Source organism: Charadrius vociferus, unplaced genomic scaffold, assembly GCF_000708025.1.
Source record: "Charadrius vociferus isolate BGI_N301 unplaced genomic scaffold, ASM70802v2 scaffold567, whole genome shotgun sequence".
Classification (NCBI taxonomy): domain Eukaryota; kingdom Metazoa; phylum Chordata; class Aves; order Charadriiformes; family Charadriidae; genus Charadrius; species Charadrius vociferus.
Window position 1 is genome coordinate 12,926 of NW_009649304.1, and position 18,397 is coordinate 31,322.

The window sequence follows — 18,397 nt, forward strand, 5'->3', positions numbered from 1 at the left end:
GATACTGCTGTTCCCATCCGTAGGTCCCGCCAGTATGGAGACTGAGGCTCTATTGCAAAGCAGCAGATACACATACTATACCCACCAGGTTAACACAGCCGGCCGCACAGGCTAGCACAGAGCAGTGTTTTTACCAGCATCCAGATAAACACAAACAGCACTCCCATACACCTGCACATCACCCAGTTCTGTTCCTCCTCTTCAGCTGATCACAATGTAATGTCACTAGCAAAAACACAAACACACCCTTTCTCTCAATATTCACAGTCCCACCACATTCACAGATACATTGCATGCTAACCTAGGGTTTAAATTTGCCTATTAGCTAAGCCTGGATCCCAAGTCCCTTATGTGGTCAACAGCTCAGAACTTGGGTCTTCCCAAGTGCGGGTCTCCTTGTAATGACTGACCAGTTCATCCTGAAGTTCACTTATGACTACAACATGTGCGCTCACACAAACACACACACACAGAGTGAGGCGATACAGAAAATAGTGTCAGGATTTAACAAAATGGCTATGGTGATCAGGTGCAGGGCTCAGTCAGAGAAACATACTGGCCAGCAGTTAGTTTATGTGTGACCGGCTCCCTTTATGTTCCCTTGTCTCTGTTTTCCCATGCTTGTTCTTCACCATGCACTTTGACGCCTCCCTTTCTTTTTGTTTGTGTCCTCCCAAATGAGCAACCCTCCCCTAATTACTTTTCCATCATTGGTCCCAATTTTACTACATCCATGTCCAAATTTAGAATTTCTGACACTTACCTAGTTAATCTCAGCACTGCATGGTATTATTCATTTAGTTACCCAAGTAGTGTTGCCCTTGCAAGATTCTACTCCCACAAAGGTCCTCAGTGCTCCCAGTTGTCTGTGCAGTTTGTCCATCTCACTTAACTTCCCCTTAACTGTTTGTGAAATCCAGTTGTTACTCGGTGTTACTGTAACGTCTGTCAAATTCTCACTCTTTCATCTGTGTGGAGCAATTTTTCATGTCATGTCCAGTAATTACTCCTGGTCTGTTCAGCTAGATCTCAGCCAGACCTAAGCCAAGGGCCTAGTCAGCTGTCTGTGTCATCTTAACAGCTACCTTGTTAAGATAGACTCGAATAAAATGCACAAAAGAAAGAAATTTCAGTAGCTTTTCATAATCTCATATTGGAGCACACTTTGTCACTAATGTTAGCTTTCCATTCATCCAAGAGCGCTAGCCTTCCATTCTCATTGATTCCCATGTAGGGTTGACAGTGACGAGATCCCATTCTGGTTTACTTAAGGCCTTCTCTCAGAAATAAATACAATTAGTGACACTCACCAAGGGGCTGCTCTGGAGAATTATCTTTCTATTAGATGTAAAAATACCCATGGAGTTGGTGAAATTATGTGCTGTCTGGGGGGTAAATATTCAAAATGGAGCAACCTTAGTATTCAGGTGATGACAGCCTTCACCTAAATACATTCCTAAACTAACATAACCAGCCTACTTCATTTATTTACAGTAGTCCTTTAGATGATGCACTTCTGTTTCAGAGAGTATCTAGAAGAGTTCAGTAAGATTCCTGACTATGTTTTTTTCTTCCATGAACAAGGAGCTCAAGACTCTTGCGCACACCGATGTGGGGAGCTGCTTGGTACCTGTTCTTGCCAGGTGACGTGCCAGTCCTTGGGGTTTTGCTGTCCTGATTATAAAGAATTTTGTCTTCAGATTTCTCCATACTCAGGATCTCTGATGGGAGGCAAGGACTTTTTGATTGAAAATACAGCTTTTAACGCCTCTTCTGTGATAACATGCAGGTGGGCCATGATTTTATATTCCTCTGCCAAAGGGAGGTGAACCTTTTTAATCTCACTTTTCAACAATAGGTAATTACCACAAAACAAGACTTGTCTATACAGGAGTGAAAACTTAACTTTGTAAAGTTGTCAGATTCTTGAAACGTGCAAACATTCTGCTAACCCTCACCCTCAAAAATACGTGTTGTCTGTATTCCTACACAGGATTATTTCATTTAGGTCGAGTTATTGTGCGATACAATCATTACTCTGCTAGTTCTTCCCTTAGCATATCAAAACAGTGACTTTTCTAAAAGAGCTTCCTTTTGGGGCTGTTTGTTTCAATACTTTTTTAGCATTTCCATTTAGTGAAAAGGAAGTATTCATTTCTTAATCTGAATGAGAAAGCAACAAGAAAGAAATGCAGGTAGGACATCTTATCTTTTTCCTGTAAGACAAAGCTGTGGATCCTAAGCATGTCAGCCTGTATCACACTTAGGTACATGTGTCAAACGTGCAATACATACGGTACACTGAATTCGACTGACCTCAGTGTCCTGACATTCTTTCCACAGAGGGTTCTGGATGAGATTTTGGAGTTCTTCCCATCTGGATAGCAGCACCTTAAAAAGTTTTTAGTTCTTCATCAGGAAAACCTTTGACCCAGGCATTCATTCTATAGAACACGACTGTGTACTTTGAAATACCTGCACAGTTGCATTATCATAGCCAATAAAAACTTCAGTGCAGACAAGCAAAGGCACAACTTCCTGGCAGGCTCCAACTCCCTGCGGTACTTGGAGTAGCTACGCAGTCAGCATACATCAATCCTGACGAGTCATGGGTGGAATTATACTTCAGCGCACTGGGCAAGAGCCCCAGCTGGAAGCAGATGGTTAAATAACAAGCAGTGAGTTCTGAGTTAATCTTTGCAACAGAAATTCTAGAACAGCATGAAATTACTTTTGTTGTGTTCACAGGACTTATTACCAGCAAAAAAAACCCCCACAAAACCAGACATTTGCAATGCCTGCATATCATTGTCAATGTTAGCCACCCTGTGATCCTATTAGTCCTATAACATCACCTTTTTCTTCCTTCTGTCCCTTTGTTATTTATTGCTGATTTATTGTCTCCCCCTCCCCCAGTAATTAAATAGTAAATCTAAGGCTTGCAGATTGCTGTGTATTTGTGCAGTGCACAGCAGAATCCACACTGGTGTAATAAGCACAAAGTACACACAAATTTTTCCAGTTTATATTCACTGCTACTAGCAAAACAGCCATGGGACTTGGAATGATCTATACATGACATAAAGTTGCTTAATGAAACACAACTGAGATGCTCAGAATTTTCCTTCTCTCAGTGGTGACACTGAAAAGTGTTTTTAACATCAACAGGTTCAAGCAGAATATCAGTACCAGTGGCTATGTTACTAAGGATGGAAATGCCCACTGCATCTCCCCGTTGCTGTATGAGACTGGTTTCATCCCTTTTGAAGTTTCTACAGATGATGGGCTGACGTTTCCATACTCTGGAACTTGGTTATCAGGTCACCTAAATCTACAGTATCCCTCTTCTTTCTGTGTTCATGCTCTATGGATACAAGATTATATAAGCCTTTCCCTCTTTAGCGCTTTTCTTCTTCCTTAACAGGCTGTTTGACCTCAGAAAAGTGATTCTTGCTGCCCTCCTGTTAATTCATATTTTGAGAGATGAACTTTCACAGCAGTTGAGTTCTGCTGCTATACAGCAGCAGCATTAATACATAAAAAGTCTTGCTTAAAAATGAGGTTGGCCAAAACAGTTCCCTTTTTGTAGCTACTTCTGTAGGAAAATAACTGCATCATGGTGTTGTAACCTAAGGACTACAGACATTAGTAGGGGTTGCGTTCTCTCAGCTTCAGCTTAGTCTTTTTGTATTGTGCATCCTGTTAGAAAGCATAGGAAAGCACAGGGGAAATAACTGCTAAATCATATAGCGGTACCTTTTCAGAGCTGTGCAAAGCAGAAATGTTATCAATCCTTTTTTTCTGTTCTGTAATGTAGTACATCACAGCAAAGTTTCGGATGGAGAAAAATGCACGTTGGTAAATGAGACAAAATGGCAATACTATGGCACCCCGAACACTGATGGAAACTTAACTCTTACTTGGACACAACAGGCACTTGCAGCAACCCTCATCAACATAGAAGTCTGGGGATACCAGGAAACAGGTAAAATGACACTTTATCTACCTGCGCACAAGCAGTCATCGCACTTGTAACTTATGTGCAGAGCTCTGCACGGCATGCGATCGCTTTTACTGAGGCCTCAAGAAGAGATCTGCATGTATAAATAACTCATGACAATAATGGCAGCTTTTCTTGTTCATTGATATATGAGTGAAGACATTTAATTTAAATTTTGTGGTAACTGTTCTTTTCCAGCATCCGAAACAATTTTCTTCCTTTATGTGACAGGTGACAGTTACTCGGAAAACTGTTTGGCCGAATGGAAATATCTTTATACTTTGGCAAGAGAAATTCCCAATACTGGGAAATTTTCTTTCATTCCTGTACCTGCTAAAGGAAATTACAGTACATGGGACTTTGGAATTTTGAGAATTACACCCAGCAACTATTCTGACGGGAAGAGGCAAGTACATCACAACATTCATTTATCATAGTTACTTTATTATTGCTTCCTGCATTAAAGTTGCTGTCTCCTTTGATGTTTAAAATGGGGACTCAGGCTCCATTTCACATGAAGAAATAGGGGGAGAATTGGAAGGGCAAAAGTGAGAAAAACATGGGTTGAGATAAAGACAGTTTATTAAGTTAAGAGGGGCGAGGGCGTGAGGAAGTAACGCAAGGGCAACCGTTCACGACCTCCCACGAGCAGACCAATGCCCAGGCAGTCACCAAGTAAGGGCTGCTCTGGAAAAACTCCCCTGCTCCTGAGCGTGATGGTCTATGGCACGGAATACACCTTTGGCCACTTTGGGTCTGCTGTCATGGCTGTGTTCCCTTCTAGCCTCTGTTCCTTCCTACTCCCTGGGGGCCAGCGTGAGAAACAGAGGAAGCCTTGACACTGTGCAAGCACTGTTTGGCAATAGCTAAAACGGTGTGTTATCAGCACTGTTTTGGTCACAAATCTAAAACATGGCACTGTACGGGCTGCTATGAAGGAAATTACTCCACCCCAGCCAAACCCAATACCCTCGGCAAACCAGGACCTGCTAATTTCTTTTGTCACAACTGTGGAGGAGGCCCTAATTGTGGAGCTTTTGTCACTGCATCCTCAGGCCTTCCTCTGCATTTAGTTTTCTTCTATTTTGCATGCAGGCCTTTGCATTTCTACAAATTTTATGCCCATTTCCTGTATTTCCCCATGATTTTTTGTGATTTACCTCCGTAAGCGCTCCATACATACTCTGAGCTTGCGTAGATGTTCCTTCATTCTTCCACGTCTGCATTTTTTGATGTAGATGGTGTGGCCACCACACCATGTGTGAATATACAAAATGCCACCTCTTCAGTTCTAGAACATATTACTAATACAGCATAACCTTTTTTAGCATTCACGAGTCGCTACCCACAGAAGGGTAACATTTTCTCTTTCTAGAGTTTTTTTTTATTACAGTTCGTGTATGGTATTTTTTCGTGGGTGGAGAGCAGAGTAGCCTTGGAAGACTTCAAGGATTCTGAGTGGTTTCTCCCCATCTATTGCCATCAGGCCTGATACTACTGGGGCACTGCATTAGGTTTTGTTAGAGAATGCAGACGGTCTTCATTCTGGCCTAAATGGAACTACGATGTGAAAAGGCATGAATAGAAAACATGTCTCTAAAAAGATCCATGTAAGCCAGAATCACAAATGCTAAAATGTATTCTGATTATTGCATACTTGCTGCATGCTGTCACATCACCTTCTAAATCAGGAAAATTTTGATTTGCTGTAACTTTTTGCAGGAAAAAGAAAGCAGTGGCCTTTGTAAGGAAATAACAACTCGCAAGTTGAAAAATTCTTCGTAATTATAGTGATTAAGACACAGAGTTACTGTTAAAGCAGTGCTTGTTAAGCTTTCAGATCTATTTTCTGGCTTTTTCTTTTTTCCAGCAACATTCCATCAGTCTGGAGCTCAGAGCATGCACTGGCTTGGCACCTTGGGAAAGACTTCAGAAATGACCCAAATGCATGGGCAACTGCGAAATGTATAGAATGGCAGAGAAAGGAGGAAAAGCTTCCAGACTTCATGGAAGAAATTATAGATTGCCCTTGCACTTTGGCACAGGCAAGAGCTGACACTGGCAGGTTCCATGTGAGTTACTAATTGATCCCTCTGGCTTATGTAGAAGCTTAGGAAATGCCATGCTCCTCACACACACCTGTTTCCTCTCTAAAAGTCATTACAAGGAAATTAAATTATATTTAAAATTGCACAAGTAGCTTGTCAAATGGCAGAGGCAGATACAGCTTATCCAGGTAGTATGAATAAAAAAATTGCCTGTAGGACAGCAGGTGGAAATCACCTTCAAGCAGGGAATTAAGACAGTAATCCCAGTGGTAGACTGGGAGGGAGGGCAGTGAGCTCTGTGGAGGTGGAAGCAGGGATGACTTCTTCAAGATCCTACAAGATGGCAGTCTGTCTTTCTAGGCAATATCCCATGCCAGAAGAAGCAGGCCACATTTCTGCCTAGTGTATCATAATTTGCTGCAGACCTATTGGCCTTGTGTTTCAGAGCTCAAGTCCACAGCAGTAATCCATTATTTCCTTCCTTCCTCCTTCTCAGCTTCGCTGTTAACAAGGAAGTGACAAAAGCTAAGAAATCAATTGTCATTTAGTCTACGCTTTCACTTACAGCACTGATCTGAGGAACAGATAGGGTAAATTCCTCTCCTATTTATGATACCAAATGGTGGCAGTGTGTTTATGCATATTTAAAAAGAAAAAATTAGGTAATTTTGTTACTACCCCTTCCTGGTTATGAAACGTGATGTATTTCAAATGATACATTTAAAAGCACGTGAAGAAAACAAATTAGATCTACTACACTGCCTCTAAGAACATAGGACGAAAGTTTAGTCTGGTGTGATCTGTGTTTGTTTTGCACTTATAGTTGAATTCCCCATCTAGCTGCATCTGTTCTTCAAGGTCTGTTGTAATAGACTGTAAAATGCTCAGGTTAGACTAACAAGTCGTTCCAATCACATCGGTGTTAAATTCACTGTTTTTTCCTATCATCCCATGCTACTCAACACACAGCTACAACCAGTTCATTTAGACTTCACACATACATCAGAGACAAAGGGTGGGGAGAGGACATGAAAATAGAAAGGACAATGTGGGAAGAACCCCATTAAGCGTGAGCATTGATCTTTTTCAGACAGATTATGGCTGTGACATTGAAAAGGGGAGTGTGTGTACTTATCACCCCGGTGCTGTGCATTGTGTAAGAGCCATTCAAGCCAGGTAAAGAACATTTTTTAAAACTGCATTTTTTTATGACTTGTTCCACCTCAGAGACAGCAGCATGAAGGAAGTCACAAAAGTCTCTGGACTCTCAACTCTCAGGCTCATAGCAACCATTGTTTCCCTCTTATTCTGGTATTGGCCCTCATTGCTGAGGTGAAGTTAAGAGCCTAGATTTAATAAACAATTGATTGCACTGTACTAAACTTTAGGATACCAAAACAAGCGCTAATATTAGGCCTAATTAAGCCTTTCCTGTATTGGTCAACAATTGGTTCAACAAGTTATTCTTTGCTCTCTTTCCATCAGAACAATTTTGAAAAGTGCTATGTTTGTGTAGCTGTAAGGCCTAGAGAACTTCCTGCCTTGGTTAAAAACCCCTCTCTCCCTATCCCTGGTCTGGTCTAATTTATAAGAACAGAGCAGGGGTGGGAGGGGGGAAGTCTAACTGGGAGGTGTCAGATCTCTGGACATCATATAAAGCTTGGCAACCAAAATATTTAGCTATATCCATAAAAAGGCAATAGATAGCCTCTAGGTAGGAGTGGACTTCACAAAGCGGAATGATGACTTTCTTCTCAACCAGTCCCCAGTACGCAGCAGGACAGCAGTGTTGCTATGACTCCACGGGGACCCAAATCCTCACGCGTGACTCCACAGGAGGCAGCACACCTGATCGAGGTCATGACTGGGGTTCACCACCTTTCATGAAGCCTCCCCGGATACCTGGCTTTTCCCATTGGCTTTATGATGTCATCAGCTTCTATTACTGCTGCCTGTGGTCTGATAATTGTCACGTCTATATGAAAAAGCGGCCCTCCAGCGACTGCAGGACGTATCGCCCACCTCGAGCTGGTAAAGGCTTCAGAATTCCATTATGGAGTGTAGTTTTTTGATACAGTGTTGGCTTTTAGAATATTTGTATATGTATGTGTCAGTTGACAATGGTGAGGGAACAATTTCCTGTGAAAAATTTCCATGGAAGGTTTCTATTGATCTATCAGTGGCAAAAACTGTATGTGGTTTGTAATTGCCCTGCAAGATTTTCTGCTGTTGAGTACCTCATTAACCCCTGGAACCTAAATAGCTGAAGTTCAGTAGTCAATATCCACGACTTCTATCATCAGTGGGCACTTTCTCAGAAAGAAGATGGTTAGGGATGGTTAATGACAGCTTGTCAGCATCTAGAAAAGGTTTCACTCTGAAAAATGCTACTAATATCAAATATGGAAGTTTTACCACGTACAAGTGTGTCAATTGTTCCTGCCTGTTGCTTTTAAGTAGTCCTCCAGTTTTGCCATACTTCTATTGCTGCCACATGTTTTGCCACCTTCTATGCAGCTGAGGTGCTGAGGTGTCCAGAAGGACTGTGGCCTCCCATAAAGAAGAAAAGTGCAAAGAGGCAGCAATTTGCTTCAGGCTAAAAGGAGAAAACCGCAGAAGGCCCTGAAGGAGGTAGCTGGGATGTGACATGGGAGACTCTCCCAGGACTAGCAGTAACGGAGAGTGAAAGTCTTTCCTGATTTCCCCCATCAAATTTTCCTGTCTGGAAGCAACAAAGGAATAAGGAGCTGGGATCTAAGTGTTATAATAAGGTTGGAAGGGCAAGGTCCTTGCCAGTCCATGGCCTAGTCCTGAGCAAAAAGATTCCCAAATGTACTTAGTCCATTACATCCATCTCTCATGACAAAAGTCCATCATGCAGCTCTCACTAAGCACTGCAGATGCTTGTCTTTCTCCTAGAAAGTACATGCCAAACTGCTGGTGCTACCGCACAGCCAGGAGTGTGTTCATTAACCTCGTGCAAGCCTAAGCATCTGAGAAACTAACCCTCAAATGCTGCAGAACCCTCTGCAAAGATCTCAATGCCACAAGCTTCTCAGATCATGCCAAATACAGATGCAGTGCAAAATCAGATCAAACAAAAAAAGTCACCTACCTTGGTACTTACAGAACTCTCCTGGAACATGAGATGCTGGGCTAAAACACCTCATCTGCCTGATGCGGAGAAGTTACTTGAACCTATCACTCAGGGGAAGGCCTTCTTTACTGTGATTTTCTGTTGCGTTTGTTTGCTATGTGCATTTTGGTCTGAAATTCCCCAGTGAATGCAATAACTGCAGAGGAGAAAAAAAGAATGGCCTTCTTTCCCTCGGTCTAATGAACCTGATTTATGGAGGGGATTCTTTTTCTAGGGAACGATTGAGAGAGACAATGATCCCAAAATACTTAACAATCAAGCAGTTAAGGACCTACCCGTCACATGCATGTCCTTAGTCGTTAAGAGTCATACCTCAGATAAGATGATGCAACTTCAGCTTTTTTTGCTGCAGGGGAGCGGGGCCTTCTGAACTCTTACTCATCTAAAAGGCAAAACCAAGGATATCTGCTGAACTCCAAAGTGGCTTTGCGGCTGAGGATCACTGCCATGTCTCTCTGTTCAGGGCAGATGAGACTTCAAAGTCCCATCCCATTTCTGTAACTGTCACTTCCAGTTACATTTGGAAGCTCCCTGGTGAGCTGCTTCTGCCAAAGCGCTGTGTTTGTGTCCAAATCTCCCCATACACTGTATGCAAATCAGGCTTCTAGACTGACAGCAAGGATTCTGGTAGGGGATTTACCAATTAAGCATTGCTGCCCGTAACAGCCTTTTAAAGTGCAGCCCTAAATGTTGGCTGATGAAGATAAGAATAACCGGAATTATGTTTCTCACTGTTCCCACCATGCTGTTCGAGGTTGCCATGGCTGTTCCTCATGTCACATTTACCATCAACCAGACTTGCATTTTTTCCTTTATTTAAATGCCATTCTTTGGATCACCACAATGAGATTTCTTTTCTCGTGAACCTAAGAAGAGGAGCAATGGGTTGTGGATTTTGTTTATCCTATTTCTTTTTTTGCTTTTAAAAACAGCATCTGCTTTTGGGGATCCTCACTTCCTCACATTTGACGGTCTGAACTTCACCTTCAAAGGCCAAGGAGAATACACATTGGTAGAGTCTGATCTCACATCCCTAAGAGTGCAAGGAAGGACACAGCAGGTACACTTTCCCAATGGTAAGTTGGTAAGAGAGGAAGCAGCGATGACAAATACTAGCTTCTGAAGTGGCTTGGTTTGCACTTCACAGCATTCCTCCTATCTTCTCTAGTCGTCTTTTTTGGCCATTGGTCAGAGGTCAACGTTTTGAAGCTAATTAGAAGGCAGACAGAATGTTCAGGAAAAAAATAACTTCCTAATCTGAGATTATTTGCCAGTTTTATTGGGTTTGAGTAATGGAAGTGTAAGTTTTCTTTTAAGAGCTCAAGAAAACTATTCTCATTTCTCTCCATACCCTTTCCCATCTATAAGGAAACAAAAGGTCTGTTCTAGGAATCAGTCAACAGCTGTAGCTCCCAGCTGATGCATTTTGATACTACTGCAGCTGAAAATTAACAGAAGGCAGGTGCCTGCTTTATTTTGTTTGTGTTAGCTGTATATGAATGCATATGTTGACAGAGCACAAATGTCCCAGAAGGAGCTGAGAAAACATACTTTGGATGGGGAAAAACTTTCTGAGCACCTCAAGCTAGCAGAAGTGTCTGGTGAGAAGTTGGTTAAGGGGGTGATTTTTTTTAAGTCAAAGGGCCTGATTGTCCTGGTCTTTTGACTTGTTTGTAAAACAAAACCTAGGGCAGAAGAAGCTTTCTGGAGGTACCTGTATCCTTCATCATTTGAATGGGCAGATGGCAAACCAGCCTGTAAGGAGGAGATTGTCATATACCGGCATTTTGAAATTAAGAAAAAATAGAGTACGAAACAGCAGAATGGGATCATGCTTCTTAGGACAACCTTAAAAGCCTTATGTCAGATACATTTGTTTATGCTTTTCCTGTATCTAGTGCTGTTTTACGTACCTTGCCTCAGGAAAGAATATTCCAGCTTACCTCAGGGATGCACTTCAAAGATTTGGTACTTCTGGTAGAATTATAAAGGATGGACTAAAAATTGACTGTGCATTACACCACCCATGCAGGCGTGAATGCTTATACTGAATATCACACTGGATAGGGTGGAGATTATCAAGGAAATATTTTGCCCTTGATGATAGATTTTACTGTGTTTGTGGTAAAAGTGGCATAAGTCACTGTCGTGGGCTGGCCTCAGTCAGCAACAAAGAACCAAGCAGCCACTCACGCAACTCCCACAGTCGTGGAAAAAGAAATCGTCAGGGCAAAACTCGTGGGTTAAAATAATGCAATTTAACAGAACAGCAAAAGGAAAGATGAAAATGCAACTACAGTACCTCTGCGAAGCATACCGACCGACCGACCAACCCACCCCGCAGCCCACCCCCAAGAGGCAACTGCTCTCCTCGCCTGGCTAGCTCCTCTTATAGCCCGGGCATGGGTCACGTGGGATGGAATACCTGCTCCCTGCCGGCTCCTGGGGGAAATTAACCCCATCCCTGCCGGAACCAGGACAGTCACTGAGCAGTTTATTCTGAAGATAATTTCTTAAATTTTTGTTCACTCTGTTTCCTTTTTCTGTCATGCCCTCCCTGAAATTACCTTCAATTTTCCCAGGCCTTATTCACAGTATTGAATGTGCAAGAAGGAGATAAACTGGTCTTCTTACATAGTTCAGCCACTGCCATTGTGATGAAGGATTTAGAATTTCCAGACTTTTTTAGCATTAACATTCTGCTTTCAATATACCACACTGGTAGGAGACTTATACCGTGGATTTTTATGTAACTTAAATGCTTAGCAATTCCCTCAAATATAAATAGTCATATTTAACTATTTTTAGGAAATATCTGGGGATTTTTTTGCCAGAATCATTATAACCTTCCATATTTACTTTACATCACGTTGGGTATTTTGAGAGGTTGTTTTTTTATTTGGAAGGAACTGGGGCTCGGGTGACAGGCTTGTCTGCAGTGGCCATGCAGGAGAACAAATCTGATGTGATTGAAGTACGCTACTCAGAGGATTTGAATCTGGAGGTCCTGTTGAACCAGAAGGTCATCAACTTCTCTGAGCAAAGCTGGATGGACCTGAAAGGTTAGTTACAAATGTCAGCGTTGTAAACTATTGTATTCCAATGAAGCCCGTGTATAGTTAAAAATATCTCTACATGCATGCATTTTGACTCTCTTTTCAGTGTCCTTTTGCGAAACAGGCTGCAGATCACTCCAAAAATTATGTGAGGAGTGAAAAAAAGGACAGGCAATGTCCCAGCTCATTAGAATTTATTTTATTGTTACATGACTTCCTTCAGTTCAGTTGCTGCCAGACTGAGGGAGAATCAGCGGTAGTGCACAGTTGGCATGGGCCTTGGTGAAAGAAATAAAATTGAGAGCATGGTGGAGAATGCTCTCTTCATCCAATTTGCCTACCTGGGCCTGTCTTTATACTAGCCCAGTGCATGAATTCCTCTGGCCTTTGAGACTGACGACAGCTACAATATGGGCAGGAATATAGCCACCAGAACTATGGGCTACACATCTCCTTCCAAATAGTCATGGATCAAGCACGCTACAGAGGAGCACACGGTAGCTATCTGTGTTCCCAGGGAGTCATGGTTCAGGTGAGCACATCAGAACCTGCAACCTTCCTGCTTCTCATCAGCATTACTGGCAGTTAGCCTAGCTGTACCTGGAAGCACCTATGCTGGCTCCAGGGAGAGGCAGTCTCATCTAATTTGCCAGTGGGCTGGACTGTGGTACGTTCTCCTCTCCACGAATGTCCAAATAACATAAATGGCAACCTTTACCAACACCTGGTGTTTGCCTGAACTTTCTGGGATGTGAGAGGAGTGTGAAGGGATGGCATGCAATCCTGGAAATGACAGTGAAGTGTTTTAACAGACGGCTTCAATACCCACATCTTCTATGGGCTTTCAGTGGCTTGTAGAACAATGGTTTTCCTTCTCATACTGTGGAGGGTGAATGGAATTAAAAACTTTTTACTTCACATTCTGCTTTGAGCTCACTGCATCTAATGCAATGAAACCTACCAGGCAAAATGAAATATAGTAAAATATAACCAAAATATATGCTAAAATATAATTGCATTTCACATTCACCTATCAGGAGCTCTCTTTATCGGTTAGTTGTTATTCCTCTATTTTCTAGCTGAAAAGGCTATGAAAAGTTGACTATTTTCCTCCAGGGATGTGATCATTTGATTAATCTTTATAATAATTTGACAAATACTCTAAACATTACTAGAATTTTAACAGTAAGCCTCCTGTTCAGCAGAGGAAGTTTTCTGTGGCTAGCAATTAGTATTCCTCAAATGGCTGGAAAATATAATGAAGAGCAGAGAGAAGGCTACAGTGACAAGGAGCTGCAGAAGCAGAGAGATGCAGGAAGGAAAAAAGAATGGGAGAGTGATGAGGCTTGGAGAAGAAACCATATTAGGGAGGTCACAGAATCACAGAATCCCAGACTGGTGAGGGCTGACAGGGTCCTCTGGAGCTCACCCAGTCCCACCCCCTGCCAGAGCAGGGGCACCTACAGCAGTGGCACAGGACGACGTCCAGGTGGGTTTGGAATGGCTCCAGAGTGGGAGACTCCCCCACCTCTCTGGGCAGCCTGTGCCACTGCTCTGCCACCCTCAAAGTAAAGAAGTTCCTCCTCGTGTTAAGATGGAACTGCCTATATTCAAGTTTGTGCCCGTTTCCTCTTGTCCTGTCACTGGGCACCACTGAAAAAGACTGTTCCCATCCCCCTGGCACCCTCCCTTTAAGTATTTATAAGCATTGATAAGATCCCCCCTCAGTCTTCTTTTCTCTAGACTAAAACACCCAAGTCTTGACCAGACAATCAAGAAGCAGAGGAAACCTGTGACCACTGAGAGCAGTGCTTCCCGCTCACAGCCACTCTCTGATGTAATCATCTCATATCTTAAAGCTTCTGCTCTGGGACACTGGCAGAAGGCAGTGCAGATCATAACTGGGGGCTTTTTTTAGCTACTACTCTGTGGTAGCCATCTTTCCGCAGTTGTAGGTATGAAGATGTGGCCTCCCTTTAAATGCTTCTCAGAATGTAGCCCAGAGTGGAAAGGAGGAAAAGCTTTATGAAAAATGGTTAAAACTGATGACACAACAATCTGTTCACTATGGATGACTACCTATTTTGTCCTCTTACTCTCATTCTTATAGGTCTCTTTCTCCATTCTACGGCTGATCAGAACATCACAGTGATGTTCTCTTCCGGGTCTGGAGTGGAAATAAGGGGAAGTGGAGGATTTCTGACCCTGACAGTTCTGCTCCCAGAGAAGTTTATGAATCACACACAGGGTCTCTTTGGGGTAATGAATGGCAATACAGAGGATGAGTATACCTTCAAGAATAAGACCACCATGTCAGTTCATGCAAGTCCCCAGCAGTTGTTTGAGTTTGGAGCTCACTGTAAGTCATTTCTCTGGTCTATTATTACATTTTCTTTACAAATTCAAAACAACTTCGATTTACAGACTAGCAAATGAGGTCTGCTAAGCAACCTGTACCAGGGGAAGAGAAGGGAGTAAGAGAAGTATTCCCTCCTCTACCCAAGTGGGTAATGTACCTAGCCGAATGATTGAAGACAGAACCACGATGGACCGTCCTGCACTTTGTTCCATCAAGAGTCAGAGTGTGTATTTCACAGCTTACACTTTCAGAATTCCACCTACCACAGTCAGCTGAACACAGCATCACCAGACTAAAGTGGTACAGAAGTATAGGATAGCCAGGGTCAGCTTTTTCCAGAATATTGGCAATGTTTCCATCAAGTACCATGCTGACAATTTAAAAAATCATTTATTAAATCACAATTTAATAATTGTCCCTTTAAAAAAGAGGGTGAGGGGGGTGTGTGTAAAAGAATGGATGCTTTCATTTAATGAAAGCAATTAGGCTGCTGTATCTAGACTGAATCACTAGACTGGTCAGCATTTCTCCTGACATCAGGTTAGAAAATGGGCCAGAAACATGACGCTAAATACCCTGTGGCTACCAGTTGATAGCTGTATCAAGCACAGTGTAGCTGTACTCCAGGATTCAGATCATACTGAAAAGTCGCACTGCTCCTACTTCAGGAAGTTTCTGATTTAGCAAAGTGAAAACAAAATGTGGGGCCATGGCAGGTATGATAAATTTAGGGACATACAGGATCAGAATTTGTGTTGCTTGTAATGTTTGGTTTAGCTAGCTCTGTATGAGGTACTTCTTTGTCACCATTTTGCCAGCAGGCATCTAAAACCATCTTTGTGTAAAATCATAGCTACACAATTATTTGGATCTAATTTTAAGTAATTGATCAAACACCAGGTTAACCAAACACTAACCTTAGGGCTAAGTTAAGATGCTGCATATGAAAAGGAAAATAATCTTGAGCAGAAGGAAGCTATAGGTCTTTGTAGATCTTTTCCAGCTCTAGCTACTTTTACGTAAATAAGCACTTGGATTAGTTGCAGAAGGTGGTATAGGTCTGTAGGCAATGTTACATATGAATCTCTCTCTTTCTCCATCTCCTAAGGGGCTGTTGAAAATGGAACTTCTCTCTTTACTTACGACACAGAGTTGTTACTGAACAATTTCTTTTATGGGGAAAAGCACAATGCTTCCTTTCTGCCCGTGTTCATTCCTTATGAAGACCCTGCTGATCCCCTGGTGAAAGACATGGTCTTGCTCTGTGGCTCTGACCCGTTCTGCAGATTCGATGTCCTGACAACAAGAAGCCTTGAAGTGGGACGTTCCACAAGACTATCTCATCAGAACCACAAGCTCCGGGTAGAAAATCTAAAGCCAGGTGATACAACATTCCAAAAAGCATCCATCACTGCAGTTGTTTCTGCAGGACGTCTAAATAATTGACAGTGTTCGAGGAGGCTTTGGTCAGCTGTAGGTTCATACACCTGTAAACACTCTTATTGGGAGGAATTATCCTTGTACCAGGAAAATTCTGCACTGGTAGGATAGTTAGACAAACACAACATAAATTTCTTTCAATTTCTTCCACTGCTACACCCTTATCTTCATATTCTATGCCTTCACCTGTCTTCCTCAGACTTGGAAATAAAAAATAAAATAAAAAATCAGAAAGTATTGTCTTTCTATTAGCCTAAAAATCTTTGGTTTTCCATGAGTTGCCACTAAAATGCCATTTGAATCATTGTGATGGAGATTTTCTAGTCCAAATCCAAAATATTTTAATCAGCTATGTCTCTTTTACTAGTGATCTCTTGTGGCTGGCTGGATCATCCAACCAATGGAAGAAAGAATGGAACTAACTACCTGCTGGGGTCAACCATCAGTTTCATCTGCAATCAGGGCTACGAACTCGCTGGGGCAAAGGAAAGAATTTGCCAAGTGACGGGGACCTGGTCTGGAGACACACCCAGTTGCATTGCAAAAGCAGGTCAGTTTCCTTTTAAATGTTACAAATTGACATTAAAAAATCATTATCACAAACAAAGCAATCTCAGTATAGGATGATGGCCCTTGACAAAAGCAACTTCTCCTACTACTTGGGAAGACATTGGACATGAGATCCCTGGGTTTCTAGAAAGACTAATATTCAGATCTAAATAACAGGTGGTTCATAGTGGTTTTGTGGTTGTTTTTTGGGTTGGGCTTTTTTGTTTTTTTATTTGTTTTAATTTCATGTATCTACTCTTTCTAAGCGGCTACATGCTTCCCTTTCTCTAGGTTTGGCTGAAAGGAATTGGTAGCCATGCTTCTTGAGTGGATGACCTAAAATAAATTTCAAACTCAGTATTCAAAAAACACAAAAGCATAGTACTTAGCTAAAAATGATTCCATAACACAAAAATACAAAGACTACAAAAAGAACCCTTATTTACAGCATTATTTTTTTTGTAATTTTCTAATGTAAATGTAATGTTCTTTTATCAGCTTTATAAATATATAATCTATATATTATGAAGTCACACGTAAAATGAGTGCTTGAAGAGAAACTTTGCAGAAAAGGACCTGGGGGTCTTGTGGACACCTAGTTGAACACAAGCCAGCAGTGTGCCCTTGCGGTAAGGAAGGCACATGGTGTTCCAAGCTGGATTAGGAAAAGTATTGCCAGGAGTTTGGGGAAGGTGATCCTTCCCCTCTGCTCAGCGCTGGTGAGGACACACCTGCGGGACTGTGTCCAGTGCTGTGTTCCTCAGCACAAGAGAGATGTGGACATCCTGGAGAGAGTCCAACAAAGACACACGAAGATGATTAGGAGGCTGGTGCATCTCTGTGGTGGGGAAAGGCTGAGAGAGCTGGGAGCTGTTCAGACTGGAGAAGAGAAGACTCAGAGGGGAATCTTATCAATGTGTACAAATACCTGAAGGGAGGGTGCAAAGAGGACGGAGCCAGGCTCTCTTCAGTGGTGCCCAGTGAGACGACCAGAGGCCGTGGGCACAGACTGAAACACAGGAGCAGACACGGCCCACGCTTGTTGAAGGCTTGCACTCTTTTGTTCTAAAAGATTATGTTATCTCAAAACCTAATGTATTATTCTATAGTAGTAAAATTACTGCAAATGGTGTAATAGTATTTAGTATAAGTAACATAAATTTATTACACCTCTTGTGTCACTACTATTAGATTATCAATTAGCCTGGAATTGTTGAATTTAGTAGCAGTTAAGCTGTCTGCATGATCTACAGGAAACTGCCTGATATTTTCTGACAGTTTCAACTTTGTTCTATGCATGCGCCACATACACTCCAAATGTCCTCAAGATGGCAATGTTTCAAAGCACCAGGATGCCGCAAGGCCGCATGGCATGTTAAAGCACTTTTAACGCTGAGTTAATTGTTCCCAAAAGTACTCATCAAATAATTCATATCAACAGATTCTCCATTCTGAGCACCTTCCAAAGAAATGTGGAAAGTGCACAACACACCAGCAACGAATTCTTGGCCAGCTGACACATTTCATCAGCCTCTGCAGGCCTGCACCAATTACTTGTTCATTTCCAATGCAGTTCTGCACGTTTAGTGATCTTTGTGAGATGAAATGCACTGAGTTTTGGGCGGCAGATTGTGAACTTTAGCATAAAAAATACTTATTGAACATTTGCATATACAATACGGGGAATGTTGCTTAATTTTAAATAGATGCGTGAATGTTTATGGAATGTTTCCTTGGACCAACCATTGTTACTAATTGATATGCAACTGGTTGTGTTCCCAGGGGTCA

At 42.1% G+C, this 18,397-nt stretch overlaps 1 protein-coding gene across 1 annotated transcript in view; it reads left to right on the forward strand.

The window, feature by feature from the left end:
* The window catches only part of SUSD2 (sushi domain containing 2), a 28,800-nt gene that overhangs the window by 5,028 nt on the left and 5,375 nt on the right, over positions 1-18,397 (forward strand). Inside the window, exons 2-13 of the mRNA XM_009889170.1 lie at positions 1,526-1,789; positions 3,169-3,320; positions 3,818-3,985; positions 4,232-4,406; positions 5,871-6,072; positions 7,139-7,224; positions 7,811-8,079; positions 10,138-10,281; positions 12,112-12,267; positions 14,372-14,620; positions 15,729-16,001; positions 16,428-16,610. Coding sequence (XP_009887472.1) covers positions 1,526-1,789; positions 3,169-3,320; positions 3,818-3,985; positions 4,232-4,406; positions 5,871-6,072; positions 7,139-7,224; positions 7,811-8,079; positions 10,138-10,281; positions 12,112-12,267; positions 14,372-14,620; positions 15,729-16,001; positions 16,428-16,610 — 2,321 coding nt within the window. The remainder of the gene's footprint in view (positions 1-1,525; positions 1,790-3,168; positions 3,321-3,817; positions 3,986-4,231; positions 4,407-5,870; positions 6,073-7,138; positions 7,225-7,810; positions 8,080-10,137; positions 10,282-12,111; positions 12,268-14,371; positions 14,621-15,728; positions 16,002-16,427; positions 16,611-18,397) is intronic.